We start from the raw sequence: 27,008 nt of genomic DNA, 5'->3' as shown, positions 1-27,008 counted from the left end.
AGAGGGAGAGAGAGAGAGAGAGAGAGAGAGAGATGAGTGTACACTATACAGCTACATGTACACTATCTTGTTTTGAACATAAACATGAATATATACATGAGTACCCCTTATGGTTAGGGTTAGGGTTTTCCCTATGGACCCTATCTAAATATTGCAATTTACACCATCCTTAACATGTAAACCATATCAAATGTTGTCAAGTGGCTATCTCCTATAGTTGTGACAAAGCTCAAGTAATGCACAATTTGAATGATTTCTTGTTTTTACATGTGTAGAACAAATTTCTAATGTTTTTGAATGATTTCTTGTTCCACGTATGTGTAGAACAAATTTCTAATGTTTTTAAATAAATTGTTTTATCCTATATAGTCATGAATATGTACTTCTTCACACGCAAAATAGCATTCATCATATCCTATATAGGGTTGAATACATACTCTTCACATGCAAAATTGCATTCGTCATGGTTTAGTGATCTCATTCAAGAAGGCAATTCCTTAATGTTTTGGCCTCATGTTCAAGTTTGAGATGTGTAGATTAGTTTAGACACCAAGTTTGTCAAATTTAGTTGAGCAACGCATAAGTTTTGGATTGAGCAAATTATCCATATGCAATATATTCCTTGAACCTCACACAAAATGGCTACATCATGCTTTGGCTCTTATATTGGCCCTCTAGATGCCGGTGTTATCTAGGTCTTTTACACAGTAAATGCCTTGGGTACAAGGCATAAAGGCCTTGGTGATGACTGTCATGAGGGATTTATACAAGGAGGGCATAATGAAAATGAAATGTAAAAAGGGAGGGAGAAGATAACATTGTTTGCTTAAATTGTGTGGAATAGCATAAAGCTTGGACCATATATTTTATATAATTTAACAAGGCATGATCTAAGCATAATCTAATATTCATGTCAACTTCAACTTGTAAAAATATCGAGTTATTTGTCCTTTCCCTTTTTAAAAAAGATTGTCTCTAACTTCGTAATGCGTTCGTTTGTTCGAAAAAGGAAGGAAAAAGTATCAAAACAATGGAGAATACCATGGCATTGGAACTCTAGCATCATTCTTTTAAAAGGAAAAAATCCCACTCTCAAAGGCACTCCATGCTTGATATAAAGAGCAATCATCTTGAAGAGATTCATTGGACGAGTGCTTGCATGCGTGATGACCCAACCTAGTCAAAGCATTTCAATAAGCATAACAAATCATCTCGAGGAGTATAGAATGCATGCAAGAAGCAAGATTGTTATGCCCATGCTATGCATTACAAGAGAATAAAAACGTAGAGAATGCATGTGTGCTTGCACTTCGGACGTGTATTTAGGCTCATAGGGTGAGGCAGTGGGTCGACATGATGAGCATGGGGTGTGGAGGTGACTCTCATATGGCAAGATAATGGAAGGTTACAATCAATGGCCCACAAAGGCTAGCATGCAACATGAAGAGGGAGGGTAGGGTATGTTTTGGGAGTAAAAGATAGGGAAACATGTAGATAGTAGTAGCAAGTCACCATTTGAGGGTGATTTGAGGGAGCAGCAACTTAAAAGGGCGTTTTGGATTCAGATTATTGTATCCATTTATGGGCATGGTCAGGTTTCTAGGTAAAAAGTAACTTGCTCGGCTAAAAACCCATGGTCAAGGGACTTCCAAGTAGGAGGAGGTGGGGGGTTGGAGAGGTAGAATAGAGAGGGGCAACATTGTTTGCGCGAAGAGGCTCCCCAACACGCACATGTGGCCAACTATGTGGAGTATGCTGCCCATGGCCTAGTTGACAGGCACCAAGTATGCTCCCCCAATTGCTCAGGTTGGGTTCACACGGGGCGGCAGCCATCCTTTGAAAATGCTACATGAAGGGCTACCGTACCAGGTGGACTAATGAAGAGCCTACACTGCACACGTTACGGACATGTTATGCAAAGAAAACTCGGGTGGCGTGTAGAGGTCAGACAAGAGGATGGGTGTCAAATGTGACTAGCTGCCGACGCATGAGCAAACCAGTCAAGTGGTCGTGCAACATGTGGTACATGACCACACTAAGCCCATGTTCACAACCTCATGACGGTCACGGTCTTCTCTATCTCTATCTCTTCTCTTCTCTATCTGTATCTCTTCTCTTAGCTTCTCTTCTCTATCTCATCTCATCTCAATATTTCTAATAGAGACGTGTGCCATGTGGCGAGCAAAGGCACCACTCTTCCTTGCAAGCTGAGGTCCTCCACGCGGCATGTCACCCCACTGATGTCAAAATCACAGGCCTAAATTCCCTCGAGCAAAAAATGTCCGTGCACAGCATGGGTACATAACTAGTTCTCGCAGGGGGCGCCGAATAAATAAGGCGGGGGGAAAGAGAGTTCTCCATGAGATGTCTGGTGTGTGTAAGCCTCACACAGCAAAGCCGGCTCTCAAAATAAAACAAAAGTTCTCGTAGTCTAGAAGCTATGGTTGGCGCCTGGTGTGAACCGATGTGCACCAATGTGCAAGGGCGAGGGAGCGAGCGAGCAAGCAAGCGGGCGGCATCGGGGCAGAGGCGTGCGTGTACTGGGGTGAAGAAGAGAGAGAGAGAGAGAGAGAGAGGAAAGTGGTGGTCATATGTGCAAACGATAAGGATGGAGGAGCTTTTTCCAACCCTCCATTTAACCGGGGGGAAAAAAAAAGAATCCTGTGAAGCTCTTCCTGCCCTCTGCCAATTTTGCGAATTAGCTCCTTCTCGACATTTCTAGTCACCGATCTTTGCTCCCAACATCTTCTCCGTCAAGAATTTCCGTCGATCTTTGCACCTTTCGTCCATCTTCCCCTCCTCCTCCTCTTAGCTTCTTCGTATCTCACGGCCCTACTTCCGTCGACCGATCAGTTCCTTCTTGCTCGCTTTCGCTTCACCGGCTCATTACTCAACCGGTAAATTTACAACACGAACCGAAATCCCGTCGTTTTTCGTGGTACTTTTTAGAGAATCCGAACGACTAGGAGGCCCTTGCATGCCTTTTGATCCAGAACACAGTCGCAATTCCGGCTCTTTCCGTCGTACCTGTCACTTCCAATTACGTCGCTTCACGATTTCGTTGAGAGAGATCCACAGGTTGGCAATTTTGTTTCTTCTTCCGTCGAGTAGGCGCGGAAAAGACACGAGCTTGGCAAAGCTTTTATTCAATATACAGAATAGTACCTTTCGTGCCTGAAACATATATTCTGGTTTGAGCTCCGTTGTTCACAAGGTCGAAGAAACAAGAGTCTTTCGCATTCGGCGATGGTCTCTAGACTCTTGAAGGTCAGTTGGTTTCTTACATCACTGAAAAAGTCGGCCGTTGTCTCTTTGCCAGCGGACGTTTCCTTTGCAAGAAAGAACACAAATTGCATTCGCTATTCCTGCAATTCATGCATATTCGTCGCGCAGGAAGGTTGATGTTACTTCAGGTGGTCTGCGAAGGTGGAATGAGCGTTTCTGCGCCGGATCTTTTCGTGAAATGGACACGTAACTAGCAATACAATGGAGCCTGCGCGACGATCGAAGAGACAGAGAGTACCGGTGGACTACGCCCGGCTTGACGAGAGTGGCTTCGACGATTGTATAAGGGTCCAGCACAAGAAATTGGCCCGCGCTGTGCTCAAATGGCCAGATGCTATTGATGACAATGCCAAAGGACCGCACGCCGTGGCCGTGCTCACGCCCGAAGAACTGCCGATTCATGCGCACGAGACCGGACTTCGCACTCCTTGCGTTGTGAGGGCCTCAAAACGTACGCCTGAGGCCCTGGGAATCAGGTGAAATTTGAATCACAATCCAAGACTTAGCTCCAATTTGGTCGATGCTGCTGCTGTTGCTGCTGCTTTGTTCAGTTAACCAATTGTTGCGTATATGTTACACAATGATATGCGTCTCAATCTTATCGCTTTGGCATACGTTGTTATTTCCTCAGTGATAGCGCCGTGTAAATATTGTCTGGAAAGCGAAGGCCGTATTCTCTCATCATGACAGTTGTGACTGTGGCCTCGTTTTAGTTGGAAACATTGCCTGAATCCGCCAACCAGTCCGCGAAGTTATGGCGCCAAGCGATTGCATAATTTCCTCTCAAGCGACTACAGATATCTGTTAAACAAGCTAGCCGCACAGACTACGCCACCTTTCCGGCCGTCCCGTACACAACCATTACTCTTTGCTCAAATAACTACTGCTATCGGCATGTTAAGAATCTTGTCGTCAAGGAGCAGACAACTGTGCATGCTCTTGCTCTGTACAGTTGATTGGCTTTTATGCATTTTACGAAGTATTTAAAAATTCATCGCATTCTTTGTTGGGTAATGAAATTAGAAGCACTGACTATTTTGGAAGAGCAAGAAAATCATTTTACAAGTCATAGTCGATTTAAACATTCCACGGCCACGGCCACAAACCAACGATTCGCAGCTTCTGAAAATGAATTTCCTACACGTCATCCGTGAAGTAGTACACTTAGAAACTTGCAGGTACATTTGACGTTCTGTACGGTCTCTTGCAGGCTACCTCCAGGGGACATGACTGTGAGACGTCTCGCAGAGCTCGTGGGTCTTAATCGGCTCATCAATACTATTGACGTGACAACACAGGTAGAACATAAAATTTAAATATTGATCTCAACACCTTCCTACTTTGACGTTGCTCGTTTTTAAACAGTCAGAGGGACCCGTCTATACCATGGAAGAATGGGTGTCTTATTTCCTATCACCAAGCCCAAGGAAGCCTTTGTTGAATGTTGTCTCTCTAGATCTCGCAGACACTCCACTTCAAAACATGGTGAGTTGAATCACAGTCATCACGCCTGGCTATTTATTCCTCGGGATATTCTCGATGACAATTGTTTTCGTACGGTGTGTTTCTGAAGACATCATGTTCCAATATTAGGTCAGTGCACCTTCTTTAGTGACGGAGCTGGATCTGGTTGGAAAAGCATGGCCCCTTGGTGATCATCATGTTCCAAAGGTGATAGTCTATGACATCCCCAATTGAAAATCGTGATACTTCAACTGTCTGTCTCTTGTCTGCTCAACTGTCTGTCTCTTGTCTGCTCTCTAAAGAGGAAGGCAGTAACAAGTCAAATTGAACTAGCTCCGGGATTAATGTTCATGGCTAATTTATGCAAAGATGGAGAAAAGAAAGTAAAAATAGGTTTTCCTCCCTTTTGTGCAAGGGAAAAGACAGAAAAGCATTCTGAAATTCCAAGGCTGTTCTGATTTTCAGGTGCAATTGTATGCTCTTATGAGTGTTGCTGACTGTTTTACGGACTTCCATGTTGATTTTGGGGGCTCATCTGTTTGGTATCATGTGCTAAGGTATGCTATCATGTTATTTGTTCAGACCAGAACAATGTCACGTTTTTTCCTATCTCTCTCTCTCTCTCTCTCTCACACACACACACACACACACACACAGTTAGTTGTGTGTTTTCATATAAATTTTAGCCAGTTCGTTGATATGAGTGTGATTTATTTAAGCATATGCTTTTGACAGTGGCCGGAAGGTTTTCTTACTGGTCCCTCCAAGCAAGGGAAATCTTGTAATGTTTGAGGAATGGGCGTCATCAGAGAAACAAGTATGCTTCTGCGAGACTTCTTTAACCTGCTTTGTGCTACATCAATAAGAGAATGTTGGGATTTTCTAATAGAATGAAGTTTCAAGAGCCTGCTGCCATCCCTCCCCTTGGTTCTTTCCTGTCAGAAAGATAAGTATTGTAGTGGCCCATTTGTATCTCTAGGGTCATCATCTGTATCTGGCTCGACCTTCACACAACCATTGTGCAATTGTGAAGGTTCCTTTTAATTCTTTTCTGGGGGTACATGGGGGACAATATTACAGCACAGTGGGGGCTATGCACATTTTTTTTCCTGTTATCGTACCAGAGTTGGTAACAGCATTCAGGGAACATTTTATTCCCATATGTGAATTGTATGTCCTCAAGGCCTAATTTAGGCTTATAGAAATAGATATCCACACCATCATTGTCATGTTTACTGTTGAATATGGTTTGAAGGGACACCTGACCATGCGTAGAAAGAAGTTGCACGCAAGGCTAGCCTCCCTTCACGTTAGGGGGCTTTTCAAAGCGGTTGACACCACTAGTCTTAGTAACAAGTAGAACGTCTTGACATTTATTTCTCACTTTTGAGGGATACACATCTTAGATTCTCAGTTACAGTTCCTATATGTGATACATATTGTATGGTATGTGTCATACCCGTGCTATATATTATTTGTCCTTTACCAGCTTGTGAATCTAAGACATTGCATTGAATCTCAAATGCCTTGGGGTCCTTGCAGGCAAACGTGTTCTTTGCGGACCGTGCAAACAGTTGCCAGAAAGTAGAACTCCAGGCTGGCGACACTCTTTTCTTGTATGTTGGCTACACTGGCAGGATAGGCACAAAGAGAATGGAAATTTTCAAATAGGCATATTATACATGCATGTGCATTTTTTATTTTATGTCAATTAAACCTGTAAAGGGAAAGCACAGCTTTTCGCTAAGCACACGACCCCATTGTAGGTGAGCTTTAGTTTGCAAGTACCTAACTAGGATGCTTTCTTATTTCTGGTACACAAAAAAGACTTTCCCTTCTTTGGTTTATTTCCTCCCAAATTTTTCTGTAAGAATGTATGCCAGTGCTGTCTCTTCTAGTTTAACTTGTAACATAAACATTGCAGACTTAGCATTCCTTTCATCACTTGCCCTTGTCATTGCAGCGCTTTCTTTTCATTGTTAGTAATCATTTTATTGGGCAGAGAGTAGGTGATCTTATGTTCACTTATGCATCTTGCATTAAGGTAAGGGCATAACCACCTCAAAGCTTAAAAGCTTGTATGAATGACGGAGCCATTGATTGTAAGCAATTGTCTGGCTAGTTCAATTAACTAAAAAGCCCTATGGACCTTGAAAGAGTAATCATGCAGAGCTCACAGCTTAAACTGTAAAAAGGTATGCAACATTGGTCAAACCAAAGCATGAGCAAAGAATTAAATTTTTCTGAGGGACCATTGATGATGGTAGGTAATTATAAGGTGGACGAAACAGTCTCATCCTCAGTTTCAGGGTCACTGGTGCAGAAGGTTCCATGGAATCGACTTGTACCTTTTTTGTGTCATAATAATTAAGGAGTGGATGGCCTGGGCCAGGGTCTGAAGGTTGTAACTGCAAACATGCAATTCGATGAAGTTTTGACACAAAGAGTGAAAAAACTTGCTCTCCTTGCCCAAGTAGGATGGCCTACTGTCTGAAGTGTTCCGAGTATTCTAAACTGGCTGTTGAGGAGTCTGCTTCTCTCTCTTCAGGTCTAATCACATTTGCATGTGCATCTCAGAATTGTGAGCTGAATTGCAAACATTCCATTGAATGAAGCTGCTAAGACAATGCAGACAGTAACCTACCTTTCTCTTCTTTGATCTTGAGGCTGAATGTCTATCTGTGAGACTTTTTCCGCATACTCTAGGGTGTCTCATCGTCTGAAACAATGCAGGCAGTGACATATGTTTCTCTTCTTTGATCTTTAGTCTGAATACGTATTTCAATAGTTCTTGCAACATGTAGGGAAACATTGATCCACATGGCTTGTCTGTGATTGACAAATGATAAACTATGACTGGGGTATATCAATGACCCCCTTTACAAAAACCCTAGGTTCATTCTTAGTCCACAGAGATTTTCTAACCATTCTTGGACCAATAGCTCATGTAAAACAAGATTAAAGTCCGTTAAACTTAAGTCCAGATGGATTGTCTAATTCTATTATTACTAGGACTAGGGCATATCCTCGTATGCTTTGATTCTGTATTTTGATCCTGCCAAGGCCAAGACCATAGTTGGGTATGGTTGGCTGAACCATACGCGTATGAAATAAATTTCCTGCACACGTATGGTACGGCCGATCATACTTGCCTTTTTTTTGGGGAGAAAACGGGGTTTCCATATCTTTAAGAAACATTTTTCAAATCAATTTCATGACTTCAAAATTAACACAAGTTTGAAGTTTAAGGTTTAAAGTTAGAAGTTTTGTAACTCTCTTTCCTTAAATGTGTACAATGTATATTATCCTGCTGTTTTGTGTTGTAAAATTAGGTCGCGTATGAGTGTCACCAAGCTGTAAATATCCTTCAGCCAGAACAGATTGTGTATCATATGGTATGCAAAGGGCCTCATGGCAAGGAATTTGACACTTCAGCCAGAACAGATTGTGTATCATACGGTACGCAAAGAGCCTCATGGCAAGGAATTTTACAGATTTCTTGTAAAATTCAAGAACTATTCGGCATCGAATGCCAAGTTGCTAGATGAAGGCTTTTGGATGTTTACAAAGCTTTTCAGTTGAGGTCAACTGAATAGAAGCCGAGGGGATGTCACCAAGCTGTAAATATCCTAAGTCAAAGTATTGAGTTGACCATTTATTTGATCATAATTAAAGAGTTTTCTATTTGTGTTAATTATGGTCAAAGAGTCCCTTTAATGGTCAAAGAATTAACATTGGTCAAAGAACCTAACTTCGGTTAGGAAAACTTGGTTTAATTAACCAAGATATGCCAACTTTGGTTGGAGAGACTCGGCATTAATTAAACTGCTTTGATGAATAATCAAGCCTTTAATTATTTATCGAGAGGGGTTAATCTCGGTTAACCCAAGAATCTGTTTATATATATATATATGTTATGTGCGCACATGTGTTCAGTGCGTTTAATTTAATTGTTGCAGGTAGAAGAAAGTTTCTAGACTTGGGCATTGCGGAGCCCCGCAAGCGATTAGGAGCTATTCGTGTGACCAAGTGCTAAGAAGACCCTAGAATTGTAAAACAATTCACGTTTTGAATTTCTGTAACAGCATCTCTACACTGACTTTGTATTCAGATTCTCTTTCATAAATAAAGACCTTCGGGGGGTCCAGCCCGACTGGTTGTCCTGGGCCCTAATGTTTTGCAGAGAGAGGAAGTGAGAGAGAGAGAGAGAGAGAGAGAAAGAAAGAAAGAAAGAAAGTGTATTATTGTCCACTAAAGGCCAAAATGGGCCCATGGGACATCAAGAACTCTGCGTACAAGATAGCACAAAATCAACGTGCCACAAAGAAGAGGCATCGTCGAATATCATCTAAGTGCTACGCAATACAATGCAAGTGAAAGTACATAATGTCAAATCCGAGCCTAAATACAAAGTAAGCTAGATGCAAGGAAACCGCCCCTGGGTGCAAAATGGGGGGATGAGTACAATATGTCAATGCAAAGATACAAGTCCAGGTGTCACGGAGTCTGAGAACCAAAATAATACTGGAAATCCTGTCCATCGACTCTGCCTCCTGCTATGAGAGTACAAATCTGAGCAAAAGTGAGGTGAGCGGCTGGTGGGACGAGATCTCCATGAGTAAGTCTCCTCCGAAAAGCTGCCATCATCCTGGATCGTCTGGAGATGAAGCGGCGAGTACGTCCCCTATGTAACAAGATCCTGCGGCGTCTACAAACCATCTCATATGTACATCCACAGGGTGGAGGCATGTGTCCTGTGTGAGCTCTGACCTCCTCGTGCTCCTCCTGATACCTGTCATCTGGTATAGCGTGTGTCTGAGCTCTATCGGGCTGGGCTCTATCACGCTCCGGTCTGTGCTGATGGTCTCTGAGGTAGTGTCGTCGAAGCATAGTGGCCTCCCTGACATAAAGAGCTAGGCAATGCTGATCCTCATAATCCATCACTCGTGAGAGAGGTCCAAAGCCATCCGTGAAGAGACAGTGGAATCTCCCTCTGATCTCATAATATAGCGGGCATCTGCAAATGAAGTGCTCCTCTGACTCCACCTCTCCCATGGTGCAACAAGGGCAGATCCTGGTCTCTCGGCCTGGACGCCGTCCATCCTCCATGCGTTGCATCCTACCAGCCTCTATCTCGAGCTGATGCGAAGAGACTCTAAGCTGGCCAAGGGCAATCCTCAGTGAGTGGGACATGTGGATACCTGTGTAGCCTGGTGGAATGACAAATCAAACCTCTGAGATCCGAAGTGGTCACGATATGTGTCCATCTTCGTCGGAAGCTGCGTGGGATTAATCCAAGTGCGGTACGTATGAAGCTGCAGCAAGTCTGCTCTCGTGACCTGACTAAGCTCGTGGCGATTAAAGGTCCATGGAAGGCCATACATGGCCTATGAGAGAGAGAGAGAGAGAGATGTTTTCAAAATGGTTGCAATTGGTATCAGAGCCAAGGTTCATGGCCTCCTTAGGCTATGACAATCCAACAGCAAGGCGTGAACTAAGGCAAAGCATACGGTGACCCGAGGCAATTTTCCTAAGGCTCCGGATACGCTAGTGACGGGGTGGGCACAAGGGGTGCTGGCTCAGAGAGAGGAGATTATGGCTCAGGTGCAGGACTTGCTGTCCAAAGGGTTGATTCAGCCAAGCTCGTCTCCTTTTTGCTCACCAGTACTTCTAGTACAGAAGAAAGATGGTTCTTTTCGAATGTGCATTGATTATCGTGCATTGAATAAGATGACCATCAAAAGGATACCAGGCATAGATGATGTGCTTGACCAGCTCAGAGAAGCAACAGTTTTCAGTTGGATAGACTTGAAGAGTGGCTATCATCAAGTCAGGATACAACCACAAGATGTGCATAAGACAACTTTTCGCACTATATTCGGGTTGTATGAATACTTGGTGATGCCTTTTGGGTTGACAAATGCTCCAGCCACATTCAATAGAATGATGGATCGCATCTTCCGAAAGTACAGGCATTTCACGGGTACTTTCTTTGATGATATCCTAGTCTTTTCAAAGACAGAAGAAGAGCACAGGGAACATCTTGCTTTGGTATTCCAAGAACTTCGAAATCATCAGCTTTTTGCCAATAGCAAGAAAAGTGAATTCTTTTTGGAAGAGATCCATTATCTGGGGCATATAATATCCAAGAATGGGATATAAATGGATCCTGCAAAGATCCGAGCCATCCAAGAATGGCCTAAGCTGAAAACTGTGCATGAAGTCCTTAGTTTTTTGGGACTTTGCTCCTATTACAGGAGATTCATCAGGCATTTTGCTGATATTGCAGCTCCATTACATGACCTTACTAAGAAAAATGCAGCCTTCACATGGGGAAAATCACAAAAGAAAGCATTCAATACACTCAAGGTGAAGTTGACTATAGAGCCTATTCTTGGAGAGTGTGTTGGGGCTGCATTACATCATAATGGACATGTAGTAGCATACGAGAGCCAAAGATTCCATGATGTTGAAAGATATCTAGGAATCTATGAAAAAGAATTGTTGGCTGTAGTTCATGCTATGAACACATGGAAGCATTATCTTTTGGGTGCAGATTTTACTGTTAAAACAGATCACCAAAGTCTGAGATATTTTCTAATTCAGACAAAACTTTCCGAGAAGCATATGAAATGGGCAAATATGCTGTCAATGTATTATTTTCTTTCCTTTTTTTTTTTTTTCCTTTCCAAGAAAAAGACTTCTATTAACTAAGAGAAAAAACCCGCGAGAGCAAGCTCAAAGCGGAATACATCATGAAATCATAAGGATAAATAAATAACCCCCTCAGAGTGAGGTGGAAAACAACCAAGGCTGAGGCTGAAAGTGCCACCTACAATGTATCATTTTCAGATTGTCCATACCCGAGGAATTCGGAACAGAGTGGCAGATGCCTTGTCTCGAAGACCCCAGGTCAATAATGTGACTATTGCTTATCATCAGGACGTGGAAGGCATGAGGGAGCAATATGCTAATGATGCAGACTTTAGCGAGATTTTACAGCAAATGCAAGTGGGGCAGTCCACCAGTCACTATTCCCTGAAAGATGGGTATCTAATGAAAGATGACTGTCTATGCATCACCCAAGAGATGAGGAAAAAGATTTTGGAGGAATGCCATGCACCTCCTTATGCTAGACATAGAGGAATTACAGCAACAACTCTAGCACTAGAGAGGTATTTCTTTTGGCCAGGGATGCGGAAAGATATACATCAGTTTGTTACTAAATGCCTTACGTGTGAGAAAGTGAAGTATGATAGATGGAAGGCACCTGGCCTACTTATGCCTCTTCCCATGCCTCAGGCACCGTGGGAAAGTATTACAATGGACTTCATTTTTTATTTGCCAAGATCAAAGTCAGGGAATGATGGGATTTGGACTATCATTGATGGATTCAACAAAAGCAAGTTTGGTTCGCAAAACCATAAAGGCAGATCATATGGCTAAGCTTTTCATGGCACAGATCTTTAAGCATCATGGTATGCCTAAGTCCATTGTCAGTGATCGAGATCCCAAAATGACCAGTCTATTCTGGAGAGCTTTATTTGATAATATGGGGACGAATCTGAATTTTTCTTCTTCTTTCCATCCCCAGACAGATGGTCAAAGTGAAATAGCAAATTCTACAGCATTGGATATGCTGAAATGCTACGTGGGTGACCAAGGTTCAGACTGGGAAAAGCACCTACCATTGGTAGGGTTTGCTTACACTGCCCCCTCCCCTCGCTGCCCTCTCCCTCCCCCCCCTCGCTGCCCTCTCCCTCCCTCCCCTCGCTGCCCTCCCCCCCCCTGCCTACTGCCCCTGCCCTCCCCCCCCCCACCTGCTGCCCCTGCCTTCCCCGCCCCCCTCCCTCCCTCTCCCCCACCCCCTCCTTTACCCCCGCCTACTCCCCTCTCCCCCCCGCCCTCCCCGCCCCTCTCCTCCCCCCCCGCCCCCTCCCCTCTCCTCCCCCCCGCCCCCTCCCTCCTCCTCCCCTCTCCTCCCCCTCCCCCGCCCCCTCCTTTCCCCTTAGTGGGGCCTTGTGATGTTCCATTGCTTTAGTGAATTAGCAGTTTGTTAATGTACACTTTGGCCTTTACATGGTGAGTGTTGTTATTGAGTTTTCTAGTGGTGGTTTGATTTGAGTCCTTTGGTTTTAGGCTCTTGTATTCTATTGTACATTGGCTATTGGGATTGTGTTAATTGAGAAAAGACGTAGCAATATCATCTTTGCATCAATTTGCAAAAAGAAAAGCCAAGAAAAACAACAAGAAAGAGGGATAATTGAGTAACCAAAGTTCTGAATCAACAGATAGATCAAGCATTCATGATGGTCGGAACTTTGAATTGAATTAGGCCAAGATGTTGAATCTTAACAATATTAGGGCCAAAAAATATGCTCAATGAGTTATGGCCATGGCTCCCCTTGTGATCTTCCTTCTCCCTATCTTCCCCTCTCACATTTCTTTCTTTCCCCTCTCCCCCCCGCCTGTTGCCCCTACCCTCCCCGCCCCCTCCCTTCCCCTCCCCCGCCCCCTCCTTTCCCCTCACCCTCTCCCCTCTCCCCCCCCGCCTGGTGCCCCTACCCTCCCTGCCCCCCTCCTCCCCCCCCGCCCCCTCCTTCACCCCACCCTTCCTAACCTGCCCCCTCCCTTCCTCTCCCCCGCCCTCCTTCCCCCTCCCCGCCAGCCCCCTTCCTCCCTGCCCCCTCCTTTCCTTTCCTCTCCCCCGCCCTCCCTCTCCCTCCCCACCCCCTCCCTTCCTAACTTCTCCCCCCCCGCAGCCCCTCCTCAGCTCCTTTCCTCCTCCTCCTCTCTCTCCTTCCCTCTCCTGTTCTCCTCCTTCATGCGCCCGTATTCCAGGGTGTCCTGGGTAGCAGTTTCATGGACAGAGCTTTTTCAGTGTTTGAATCGGCCCTTTCACTTCGATTGGCGACTGGATCCCCACTCAGCCAATCTTCATCCACCTCCACCGTCCGTGAGAACCGTCATTTTCTCAGAAGACGAGTTGCAGTAGCTCAAGAAAGATGTGGAACTAGAAGGCTCCACATCACTTTTCGCCCGCATCTTTGGGTCACACCCTTCCAGATCACAGGCCAGAGACTGGATGCTGGTGGCATTACTAGGAGATCTCGCCCCACAACTCAGGGATATTCGACTTTTGGGACGTGGATTCTTCCAAGTGGTTTTCGACTCCACGAGTTCACAATCCTTGTTCTCAAAGCTAATCCTCTGGCTTTGGGTTCTAGGAGGATCCTTCTTTTGCCCTACACCTTGGGCTTCGATCCGCCGGTCGAGGAGGACAGTCAGGTCACATCACTGTTCATTAGATTTCCTGGTCTTCCTCAGGTCTACCATCGACTTCTTGCTACTATCGGAGCTACATTCGGAGTGGTCACTGAGATCCCCCCACTTCCTGGCATGCCTTCTTCCTCGGCAAAGGCAGTCAGAGCGGATGGGGTGCCTCGAGTTAGGGTCATTGTCTCTGACCCTAACATCTCAGATGACCACATCATGCTTCAGTGTCCAGATGGCTCTCTCTTTCGACAGAGAGTCGAGATTGCAGGGAGACAGGACCAGTGCAAGATTTGCAGAACCCTTGGGCACTTTGCTAGAGACTGCCCAAGGAAGAGAAAAAGACCCAAGAGGTCTTCTGGTGCGGCTCCTTCACGTACTACCCCAACTGCACCTCCCCAGCGCCCTGTACCACGCACTCCAAGACCACTAGCAGCAGCAGGGTGCCCTGCTTCGCGCACCCCAAGACCACCAGGGGGAGCAGGGCGCCCAAAGCCGGCCGCAGCACACCTAGTACCACGATGGAGAGCGATCAGAGCGGCTCCTTTACCTCAGGAGGAAACCTTTGATCCGGTTTAGACAGATGCCATCCAGACTCCAAAGGTAGATGTTGCTGCAGCCCCAAACACTACAGTTCCACATCAGGAGGGACCTTTAGATGCACCAGTATCAGCCCCAGTCGCTGTGGTTTCTAATCATGAGGGGGCTACCGATACTTCTTCCCCACAAACTGCTGTTCCTGGCACAGTCAAGACGACCGAGGGAATGCATGCACAGATGAGGACTCCAGATTACTCTTCAGCCCTGCCACAGGCCTCCTCAGCCCCCAGGTCCAGTTCTGTTGATAGAGGCCTGGCAGGTCCTTCTCCTCCATCTTCCACGAGTGCAGGTCTTCTTCGCACTCCTCAGCCAAACTTGCTTCTTAGGAACTCTTTTTCGGCACTGGCAGACTTGGCGGCTTTCATGGATGAGGAGGAGTTTGTGCCCTCCACCTTAGGCGTCCCGGTCATTGGGATTCCTTTTGATAGGGCCTCCCCCTCAGCAAGTGTGGGGATCCTTTCACCTGTTGAGTTTCCTGCCCTCAGCAGGAGTGTTTCGGCCCAAGGGAAGCTGGTCTCCTCTACTAGGTCGGGTAATCCTTTCCACCCAGCATCCTCTTGTCAATGAGGATAGTCAGCTGGAACATACAGGGCCTAGGCAGAGTTCCACACCGTCGCCGTAGGCAGCTGATCCAGAATCAGCTTCATCCAGGTGTCACTGGAGGTGCTATTGAAGTTGGATGCCAGTGATTGCTCTAAATCTGGTAAACTTCTTTCAAGACATACCTTCAGGTCGCGTGCTTTAGGCACAAGGGGAGGTACTTGCATTTCGGTCTCTCCTTCTATTTTACCCTTGGTTGCTAGTCATGATATTATCTCCCCCTCTAGAGCTCAATGGATCATTATTTTGATTAGAGGACGTAAGATTGGTCTTCTTAATTCGTATGCCCCCAACAACAGAGGGGAGCGAGTCTCCTTTTGGAAGGAGTTACTATCTTGGGCCCCCATTGCAGATTCTTGGATCATTGGTGGCGATTTCAACATGGTTGAGTTGCCATCAGACAAAAAGGGAGGCAGACAGGGTGGAATTCATTCTTCGGAGAGGACAGCCTGGGATGCCTTTCTCTTTCAGTACATTGGCAGGGACACTTGGCTTGATGATGCCTTTCATGTTATGCCACAGTCACTCCTGTACTCTTGGTCGAACAGGAGAGTACACATGCCCATCCATGCACGTATTGACAGATTTTATGTAGACGATTGGGCACTTGACAAAGGCGGATCTGTATGCATTTCTACTGGGGTTACCACTTCAGATCATTTTCCAGTGGTATTGCATATTCTTGAGCCTCATCGGAGAGGACGCTCTACTAGTGTCAGGATTCCGGATGCCTTTTATGTAGAGGAGAGCCTCACGGAGGATATTTAATAGTTTTGGGTTTCCCACATACAGGGTGGAGTTGTCCACCCATCTCAGGTAGCTGCAGCCTTATCCAGAATTAGTGACTATTATCATACAGTCGCTGATTCCAGGAGACGTGAGATTGGTATACGCCAGCAGTTAGTGTCCCTTCAAAGGGAAGAGCAGAAGAGGCCTACTGATGCTTGGATTCAGGAGCGCCTTGCTGCAGCAAGGGCTCATATACAGATATTGTTGGATCAGAGAGCAGAGTATGCCTTTCATGCACGAGAATCCTTTTGGATTCAAATGGGTGGCAGGGTCAACAAACACTTCTTCTCTACTCATGGACCTAGACATAGTAGAGATAGTGTCTCGCAGCTTGTTGACTCAAACGGGGTGTTACAGTCAGATCCTGATGCCGTCATGCGTGTAGCTTCAGATTTTTTTGCATCCCTTTTTACTGCAGATCCGGGCACACATGCCATAGATGATGCCAGAGAAGCTATTTGTCAGTGTATCCCTGTATTGGTGAAGGATGAGATGTATTGTTCTCTTGATGCACCTTTCACCGATGCAGAATTCAAGATTGCATTACCTGCCCTTCACAAGGGCAAGTGCCCACGTTCGGATGGACTTACCCCTTCTTTTTTTATTACTTTTTGGGAGCAGATTGGTGATCACATTACATCAGCCCTGCAGGGCATGTGGGACTCTAGTGAGATGCCTGACTCACTTACAGATGGTCTCATTCATCTCATCCCAAAGGCAGGTAATAGGAATCTAGTGTCACAATGGAGACCCATAACTCTATTGGGCACTTTTTACAAGATTCTGGCGAAAGCCATCAGTATGCGGCTATAGTTTTTTCTTCCAGATTTGATTCGTGACACAGAGACAGGGTTTGTGCATGGCAGAAGTATTTTCGATAATATTTTCTCATTTTGGGAGGCCTCAGAATGGGCCATGCAGAGCCGCCAGAGGATGCCCATTCTACTCTTGGACTTTGAAAAAGCTTACGACAGAGTAGACTGGGATTTTTTAGAGGGTACTCTCTCGCTTTGGTTTTTCAGATGCATGGATTAGAGGAGTATCCTCTCTCTACAGATCAGCCCATATCCAGGTGCTTATTGGGGGGGTACGAGGGGACAGATTTCAGATCTGTAGATCAGTCCGCTAGGGATGTCCTCTTGCCCCTTTTCTTTTTCTGTTTGTGGCGGAAGCTATGAGTATCTACCTTAGATCTCAAGCTGATATTTATGGGCTGAGGCTTCCTCTTCGCTGGGAAGAAGAGCTCCTGGATAGTGAGTTGGCAGATGACATGGCTGTTTTTTTGGATGCCTCCCCCAGGACACTCACTTCCTTTCGAATAGCCTTGGATTTATTTTGCACGGCTGCAGGTGCACACATTAATTGGCATAAATCCAATGGTTTTTGGATTTGCGATGATGACACCCCGGATTGGGCTAATGATATTGGTTTCACTTGGGTACAGAGGGGTGTCTCCGTCAAATATTTGGGCTGCTAGGTTGGGGTGGGCATCTCTCCTTCACAACAGTTTGCTCCGGTGTTTGAGAGCATGAGAAGAAAGCTCCCTTTCTGGAGCTCAGCCAAACTTGACTTGGCATCAAGAGTGGTGGTGGTTAACCAAGTTCTTCTAGCCACAGCCTGGTTTGTATGCTCTTGTTGGTGCCACTTTAGGGATTGTATCACTCAGCTCAAGAGGCCCGTACGGAATTTTTTATGGAGTGGTCTAGATGGCATAACTGATGTTACAGCCAGGGTGGCTTGGGAGACCTTGATTCTTCCTACAAGAGAAGGGGGTTTGAATATCATTGACCCGGATCTACAGTGCATAGCTTTACTCTGCGAGGTTGTTGTGAGAGGAGTTATGCCGGGACAAGAGCCTTGGAAGAACTTTTTTATCAAATGCATACAGTCTCGCACACCCACTTCAGGAGATGATTGGATACACAGTATCAGATGGGTTTTCACCACATCCCACCTCAGATCTCCTTCTTTCCCTCTTATGGTTGCTATACTGAAAGCATGGGCCAGCTTCAGGAGTACTCTTCGCAGGATTCCCTCGTCCACCCGTGAAGAGATTGAAAGGCAGCCTATCATGTGGAACGACAGTATTTTGGATGAGCATGGCAGACCACTTGGAGCTTCTCTTTACATACAGTGGACCAGATAAGAGAGGGGCCTTGCATCTACTCATGGAGGCTGTGGCTCTATGGAGGTGTCCCAATTAAGTTTTTGCAGTGGGACCCTGGGGAATGGGAGTGGATAGATGAAGGGCACCGAGAGAAAGGCATCCCCTTCTTTCGTTACATGGTCAGTAATGCCAGGAAACTTCAGCTCAGCTGTAGGGGTTGGAGACCCACCAGACCTCCTCATTGGGAGAATTATCAGATTTTTGCAGCCTTGCATAAAATTTTTTGGCAGAGGCTCTGGAAGTCCCATTAGAATAGAAAAATCACTCTCTTCTTTTGGCTTTCTATTCATGATGGGATAGCAGTGAATCATTGGAGATCCAGGTTTGGGGCTGACCCTACTTGCCCTTGTTGCCTTTCTGCTTCAGAGACAGTACAGCACTGCCTTTGGGATTGCAGACAAGCGAGAATCATATGGAAGGGGATTGCAAGACTTTTCAGCACTTTTGTTTGCCTCCCCTTCTATATGACATGGGGATCAGTGGCTCGGCTCACTCTTTGAAGGCCCCAGGTTTTCTTCGAGAGACATGACTCTCATCTTGGGCTCTACACATCTGACGACACCTTGTGGAGTCGTGCTCTTTAGAGGATGTGCTGGCCACTCTCTTCAGGGCTGCTCATTCCTCGGTTGACTCTCCATGGGAGGTTTTAGCTAGCATTGCAGCATGGCACATTTGGAGAGCCAAATGCACTGAGGCTATGGAGGGTTCTCAGGTTCACCCTTCTCATATCTTGGCTAGTACTTGGACAGATAGGGTACACACTTTGATGGCCATATGGGCGACCATGCAGGGATCCTCTCGAGCAGCCTCCTCCAGGAGAGTTACTTTTCTCAGGGATTGGAGAGACTCTCCCTTCCTTGCTGAGACTTCTACAGGGTTGAGTTGGCATTTTCAGCCTCAGCCTTGGTTTCTTTCTACCTCATTTTTCTGAGGTGTTTTTATTACATGCCTAGCATGATGTATTTCCGCTCAAAGCTTGCTCTAACGAGTTTCTTTCTTACTTAATAGAAGTCTCTTTTTAAAAAAAAAAAAAAAAAAAGACTAACCAGACTATTTGACTAACTAGGACTAGACTGGTCTAGTTAACCAGTTTGGTTCAGTTAGTGGCCTAGTTACAGACTAACTAGTCTGTCAATCTAACCAGACCAGAACAGGATTGACCTGGTTAGTGTAACCAGCCGGTTACTCATCCAGTTACTGTCTTAATAAAATAAAATTTATTTATTTAAAAAAAAAAAAGTTGCAGAGACAGTTTCTGCCATCAGTTTCCACCTACCTGTCAGTTATTTTCCTGTCAGAAAAGTAGCAGAAAATCAGTAAAAATCAGAGATTGCAGAAATAAAGGGAAATGCATGCCTTCGAACAGATAAACATGAGAAAATAGATGCATTCTTAGTGCTTTTTGCAGCAGCCAGAAAAGGGGTTTGTACTTTTGGTATATGCTTTGAGTTGACAGCATATTACTGTGAATGCAATATACCTCTTGTTGAAGTATTTTCTCTTTGAAAAGCAAAGGCTGAGTGCATCGGTTGCACACACAGTGTGTGTGAGAGCCTGCAGATCTCATACAAGTTGTATAATGATGGCTCAATTACCTATCCAGTGGGATTCACAAAATAGGGATGCACATCCAAGACAAAGAATTGTGCAGAAAACTCAGCAAGAGTTTGAGCAAATGGTACACATTCATATGTAGGAGATGGAAAAACTCAGAAGGGACCCAAGAGCTCAGCATCTGTTTCAAGTAGAAACTATGCCGAGTGCAACTTATGATGTGCCAATGCCAGAGGCACTTTCTCGTGCACAGCCCGAGAGAGAGGGATCTCATAGGGAACGGTATCATAGTAGGAAGAGATCGAGGCATCATCACCGATCTCCAAGCCCTTCACCGTCTACTTCAAGCTCAACTTCTGTATCTTCTTCTTCATCAGATAAACCATTCAGGAAAAGAAGGAAACACAAGAGGTCTAGGAAGAGCAAGTCTTCCAGGACCAAGGAGTTTAAAGATGGAGGTAAATCTGTCAGGTTTATTACCTTTAATGGTCAATATGGTCATACAGAGAAGGCAATGCAGTTCATTAGACAATTTGATGCTGCATTTGGTACAGAAAACTTTTCAGAATCCTCCAAGTTGAGAATGGTCAACTTGCACTTGACAGGGACAGCTAGTGCATGGTGGAATGCACAGACCACAAATGGGTCAGCCCCAAAGAGGTGGAAAAGCTTCAAGAAAGTCAACTACCAGCAGTTCATGCCTCAACAGTTCAGAGATCATGTCCTTCAAGGTTGGGATAGTTTACATATGGATGCATGGGATACAGTGGAGGTGTACAATCAAAAGTTTTGGGATGCTTATTTGCAGGTCGCACCTTTCAAAAAGATCTCCAAAAGAACCCAACTGAGAAAGTACAAGGCAGGTCTCAATTCAAAAATTCAAGTGGTAGTGAATACTCAGAGGTTGAAGAGCCTTCAAGACATTAGGCATTCAACTTCAGTAGCCAGTCTCATGCAGATACAAGATCCAGCCATAGTGCCATCCTTGCAAGCAGGAGGTATTGAAAGGAAGAAACCTGATTTTTCAAAATCAGAGAAGGAAGAGTATCCCAAGGTTGAGAAGAAAGGGTTTTAACCTTAGAAGCCGAGGGGTACTCAGTTCTCAAAGACATATAAAGGCAAATCCCAATTCACCTAAATAGATAGCTGAATTCTGCAGAGATGGGAAATGCTTTAGAGGGGCATATGGCTGCCCAGTGCCTTGAGAAGCCTTCGGGTTCTAAGGAGAAAAAAAAGCCACAAGTACCACCGAGACTAATGGTGGGAGCAGTCCCAAATGTTTTGGGTAGTACCTCAGACCCAAAGGAAAAAGAGCTTTTGCTATCATGGGAAAAGGTAAGAGATCAGCAAGCATCAATCCTATTTGATCTAGGGTCTATAGACAATTTCATATCTAAAGACTTAGCCCTGAGATTAGTGATTAAAACTAAAGAGCTAGGCAGAGCTCTTGATGCTGATCAGATGTTCCATGGAGATTTAGTGCAAGTCAACTCCTTTGATTGGAAAGCTTCGTCAAAGTTATAAAGATCAGGAGGACGACTTAATTTCTTCTCTCAACCAGCATGATGTTGTACTTAGTACACCGTGGTTCCATCGAAAAGAAGTAAAGATAGAATATCCTGGAGGGTGCTGAGTTTCATCCATAGAGGGAAAAGTTATTGCAATTTCCGCGTACATGTTTTTTGTAAAAGAAAAAGAAAATCATATGCATGGTGAAATGAATGATGTAGACAATGATAAATTTCAGCCGAGCTCATCTCCTTTTTGCTCACCGGTACTTTTAGTAAAAAAGAAAGGTGGTTCTTTTTTAATGTGTATTGATTACCGCGCATTAAATAAGATGACCAAGATCCGCCGAGCCATCCAAGAATGGCCAGAGCTGAAAAATGTGCATGAAGTCCGTAGCTTTTTGGGACTCTACTCCTATTACAGGAGATTCATCAGGGATTTTGCTGATATTGCAGCTCCACTATATGATCTTACCAAGAAAAATGCAGCCTTCACATGGGGAATGTCACAAAAGAAAGCATTCAATACACTCAAGGAGAAGTTGACTACAGAGCCCCGGATCTTTATCAACCTTTTGATGTTGATTGCAATGTTTGTGGAGAGTGTGTTGGGGCTGCATTGCATCAGAATGTACATGTAGTAGCATACGAAAGCTGAAGATTGCATGATGCTGAAAGATACTTGGGAATCTATGAAAAATAATTATTGGCTGTAGTTCATGCTGTGAATACATGGAAGCATTATCTTTTGGGTGCAGATTTTACTGTCAAAACCAATCACCAAATTCTAAGATATTTCTTATCACAGACTAAGCTTTCTGAAAAGCATATGAAATGGGCAAACCTGCTGTCGATGTATCATTTTCAGATTGTCCATACTCCGGGAGCAAGAAATAGAGTGGCTGATGCTTTGTCCCGAAGACCTCAGGTACATAATGTGACAATTGCACATCACAGGGATCTAGGAAATGAGGGAGCCATATGCCAATGATGTTGATTTTGGTGAAATATTTCAGCAAATACAAGAGGGACAATCATCCAGTCAATACTCAATGAAAGATGGGTACTTTATGAAAGATGACTATTTATGCATCACCCAAGAGATGAGGCAAAAGATTTTGGATGAATGCCATGCACCTCCGTATGCAAGACACCGAGGGATTGCAGCCAACAACCCAAGCTATTGAGAGGTTATTGGCCAGGTATGTGTAAGGACATACATCAATTTGTCACAGAATGCCTTACTTGTCAGAAAGTCAAGTATGAGAGACATAAGACACCTAGTTTATTGATGCCTCTTCCCGTGCCTCAAGCACCATGGGAAAATATTGCAATGGATTTTATCTTTGACTTGCCACGATCAAAGTCTGGAAATGAGGGAATATGGACTTTTATTGATAGATTCAGTAAGCAAGCCCATTTTATTCTAGTGCGCAAAACCATAAAAGTTGATCACATGGCCAAGCTCTTTTTGGCACAGATTTTCAAACATCATGGTATGCCTAAATCCATTGTCAGTGATCGAAACCCCAGGATGACTAGTTAATTCTAGAGACCTTTATTTGATAATATGGGAACAAAACTGATTTTTTCCTCTTCTTTTCATCCCCAAACAGATGGTCAGAGTGAAGTGGCAAATTCAACAGTTTTGGATCTGCTGAAATGCTACGTGGCTGAATTGGGAAAAGTATCTTCCACTAGTGGAGTTTGCTTATAATAATACAGTTCACAACTCCAGTGGAAAAGCTCCATTTGAGGTCATTTGTGGGAAGGTTGTTCTTCCACCCATACTCAGGACCAAAGATGAGATATTTGCAGCTGATGAGTACGTAAGAGACCTTGAAACAACTTTTAGCCAGGTTCGGACAACCATTGAAAGATCTCAAGAAAAGCACAAGAAGGCTGCAGATAAGCACAGAAGGCAGATGGATCTCAAAGAAGGAGACTGGGTACTCCTAAAGTTTGAGAAAAAAAGGCTCAGGAAGCTCAAGGGTAAAGAAAAAGTTTATGTTAAGCTTTCTCCCAGGTACTATGGACCTTTTCAGGTTACAAAAGAGATAAACGAGGTGGCTTTCAGATTGGACTTACTAGAGCATTGGAAAATTCACAATGCTTTTCATATAAGTCTTCTCAAGAAATTCCAGGGACCCGAGCCTTCAGAACCAATAATGGAAGATCCACCAGAGGTGGAAGAGCTGGAGGAAATCCTTCAGCCATAATAGCTTGTGTATCATACGGTACGCAAAGGGCCTAATGGCAAGGAATTTTACAGATTTCTTGTAAAATTCAAGAACTATTTGGCATTGAATGCCAAGTGGATGGATGAAGACATGTTGTCCGATTATCCACAGCTTTTGGATGTTTACAAGGAATCTTTTCAGTTGAGGTCAACTGAATAGAAGCCGAGGGGATGTCACCAAGCTGTAAATATCCTAAGTTAAAGTATTGAGTTGACCATTTATTTGATCATAATTAAAGAGTTTTCTATTTGTGTTAATCATGGTCAAAGAGTCCCTTTATGGTCAAAGAATTGACTTTGGTCAAAGAACGTAACTTTAGTTAGGAAGACTTGTGAAACCTCGTTGTCAAAAAAGTCATGCTCTTTGCAACTACAAAACACACTCTCTTGCTCTTCTTCTCTCCCTCTCTCTACAAGCACACTAGGGCCCAGGACAATCGTTGGGCTGGACCCCTCCAAAAGCTTTTATTCATGAGGAGAAACTGAGTACAAGAGTTCAGCATGGAAGCTGCTGCTACAAATTCCAAAACGTGAATAATATTACATGAGCTCTTAGGCTCTCTTTCTTTGCAACAAGCCACTTGTCAAATTCTAAATTACTTTCCTAATCACATGCCACTAAGGGCAACTTTGGAGTCTTCGAAGCACTTGGTCACGCAAACAGCCTCCTAGATGCTTGTTAGGCTCCATAGCGCTTGGGAAAAATAACCCTTCCTAGTACCTGCAACAATTAGTTAAAGCGCACCACCATGGCACCCATTAATTGTTAGCGCTTTGCATGCAAATAATACACTGTGGACTAATTCTAGTCATGGTGGGCGTCCCCACTGAACACATGTGCACACATAACAGATATATAAATATATTTATTCTCTGGTTGACCGGAGTCAACACTCTTGATCATAATTAAGGGGCTTTGACCAAGGGTCGAGGTGCCTTAATTATAGTCAAGTCTCTCCAACCGAAGTTGGCACATCTTGGTTAACTGCAGTTAACCTTCTTGGTATAAACCAAGTCTTCCTGACCGAAATCAGGCTTACTTGACGGAAGTCAAGTATCTTTGGCCGTAGTCAATTCTTTGACCAATAGAAGAACTCTTTTGACCATAATTAACCTAGATGGATACCTCTCTAGTGCTAGAGGAGTTGCTGTAATTCGTCTATGTCCAGCATAGGGAGGTGCATGGCATTCTTCCAAAATCTTTTTCTTCATCTCCTGGGTGATGCATAGGCAGTCATCTTTCATTAGATACCCACCTTTTAGGGAATAGTGACTGGAGGACTGCCCCTCTTGCATTTGCTGTAAAATCTCACCAAAATCTGCATCATTAGCATATTGCTCCCTCATGCCTTCCACGTCCTGATGATAAGCAATAGTCACATTGTTGACCTAGGGTCTTCGGGACAAGGCATCCGCCACTCTGTTCCGAACTCCTAGAGTATGGACAATCTGAAAATGATACATTGACAACAAATTTGCCCATTTCATATGCTTCTCGTAAAGTTTTGTCTGAGTTAGAAAATATCTCAAACTTTGGTGATCTGTTTTAACAGTAAAATCTGCACCCAAAAGATAATGCTTCCATGTATTCACAGCATGAACTACAGCCAACAATTCTTTTTCATAGATTCCCAGATCTCTCTCAGCATCATGCAATCTTCGGCTTTCGTATGCTGCTTCATGTCCATTCTGATGTAATGCAGCCCCAACACACTCTCCACAGGCATCGCAATCAACATCAAAAGGTTGATAAAGATCCGGGAGTACAAGAATAGGCTCTGTAGTCAACTTCTCCTTGAGTGTATTGAATGCTTTCTTCTGTGACATTCCCCATGTGAAGGCTGCATTTTTCTTCGTAAGGTCATGTAGTGGAGCTGCAATATCAGCAAAATGCCTAATGAATCTCCGGTAATAGGAGCAAAGTCCAAAAAACTACGGACTTCATGCACAGTTTTCAACTCAGGCCATTCTTGGATGGCTCGGATCTTTGCAGAATCCATCTGTATCCCATTCTTGGATATTAATGGATCTCTTCCAAAAAGAATTCACTTTTCTTGCTATTGGCAAAAAGTTGATGATTTCGAAGTTCTTGAAACACCAAAGCAAGATGTTTAATGTGCTCTTCTTCTGTCTTTGAGAAGACTAGGATGTCATCAAAGAAAGTACCCGTGAAGTGCCTGTATTTTTGGAAGATGTGATCCATCATTCTATTGAATGTGGCTGGAGCATTTGTCAACCCAAAAGGCATCACTAAGTATTTATACAACTTAAATGTAGTGCGAAAAGCTGTCTTATGCACATCTTGTGGTCGTATTCTGACTCGATGATAACCACTCTTTAAGTCTATCCTACTGAAAGCTGTTGCTCCTCTGAGCTGGTCAAGCACATCATCTATGCGTGGTATCGGAAATCTATTTTTGATGGTCATCTTATTCAATGCACAGTAATCAATGCACATTCGAAAAGAACCATCTTTCTTTTGTACTAAAAGTACTGGTGAGTAAAAAGGAGACACACTCTGATGTAATGCAGCCCCAACACACTCTCCACAGGCATCACAATCAACATCAAAAGGTTGATAAAGATCCGGGAGTACAAGAATAGGTTCTGTAGTCAACTTCTCCTTGAGTGTATTGAATGCTTTCTTCTGTGACATTCCCCATGTGAAGGCTGCATTTTTCTTCGTAAGGTCATGTAGTGGAGCTGTAATATCAACAAAATGCCTGATGAATCTTTGGTAATAGGAGCAAAGTCCAAAAAACTAAGGACTTCATGCACAGTTTTCAACTCAGGCCATTCTTGGATGGCTCGGATCTTTGCAGGATCCATCTGTATCCCATTCTTGGATATTAATGAATCTCTTTCAAAAAGAATTCACTTTTCATGCTATTGGCAAAAAGTTGATTTTTTCGAAGTTCTTGAAACACCAAAGCAAGATGTTTAATGTGCTCTTCTTCTATCTTTGAGAAGACTAGGATATCATCAAAGAAAGTACCCGCCGTGAAGTGCCTGTACTTTCGGAAGATGCGATCCATCATTCTATTGAATGTGGCTGGAGCTTGTCAACCCAAAAGGCATCACTAGGTATTCATACAACCCAAATGTAGTGCGAAAAGCTGTCTTATGCACATCTTGTGGTTGTATTTAGACTTGATGATAACCACTCTTCAAGTCTATCCTACTGAAAACTGTTGCTCCTCTGAGCTTGTCAAGCACATCATCTATGCGTGGTATCGAAAATCTATTTTCGATGGTCATCTTATTCAATGCATTGTAATCAATGCACATTCGAAAAGAACCATCTTTCTTTTATACTAAAAGTACTGGTGAGCAAAAAGGAGACGAACTGGGCTAAATCAACCCTTTGGACAGCAAGTCCTGCACCTGAGCCATAATCTCCTCTCTCTGAGTTGCACTGACTCTATAAGGTGGTCTATTTGGTGGCTCACTACCAGGCACTACCTCTATCTGATGATTTTGTGGTCTCTCTGGGGGTAACTCCCCTGGCAAAGCATCTGAAAAAAAATCT

The 27,008-nt window shown here is 44.2% G+C and overlaps 1 protein-coding gene across 6 annotated transcripts in view; it reads left to right on the top strand.

Annotated features, from left to right (window-relative positions):
- Positions 1-2,673: 2,673 nt before the first annotated feature.
- The window catches only part of LOC147881701 (uncharacterized), a 76,329-nt gene continuing 51,994 nt past the window's right edge, over positions 2,674-27,008 (top strand). For 3 of the 6 annotated variants that reach the window (XR_015543948.1, XM_087401658.1, XM_087401656.1), the window contains exons 1-9: positions 2,674-2,897; positions 3,109-3,267; positions 3,394-3,761; positions 4,496-4,583; positions 4,651-4,770; positions 4,879-4,956; positions 5,215-5,306; positions 5,485-5,566; positions 6,292-6,365. Coding sequence is in view for 5 of the 6 variants with exons in the window: in XM_087401658.1 (XP_087257784.1) it covers positions 3,487-3,761; positions 4,496-4,583; positions 4,651-4,770; positions 4,879-4,956; positions 5,215-5,306; positions 5,485-5,566; positions 6,292-6,365 (809 nt within the window). In the remaining variant the exon portion in view is untranslated. The remainder of the gene's footprint in view (positions 2,898-3,108; positions 3,268-3,393; positions 3,762-4,495; positions 4,584-4,650; positions 4,771-4,878; positions 4,957-5,214; positions 5,307-5,484; positions 5,567-6,291; positions 6,366-27,008) is intronic. The other 3 variants (XM_087401653.1, XM_087401655.1, XM_087401654.1) reach the window with 3 other exon arrangements.

Source organism: Dipteris shenzhenensis, chromosome 30 (genome assembly GCF_047967505.1).
Source record: "Dipteris shenzhenensis isolate YYH24624 ecotype China chromosome 30, Dip_SZ_1.0, whole genome shotgun sequence".
Classification (NCBI taxonomy): Eukaryota; Viridiplantae; Streptophyta; class Polypodiopsida; order Gleicheniales; family Dipteridaceae; genus Dipteris; species Dipteris shenzhenensis.
This window is presented reverse-complemented; position numbering and strand designations above follow the sequence as displayed.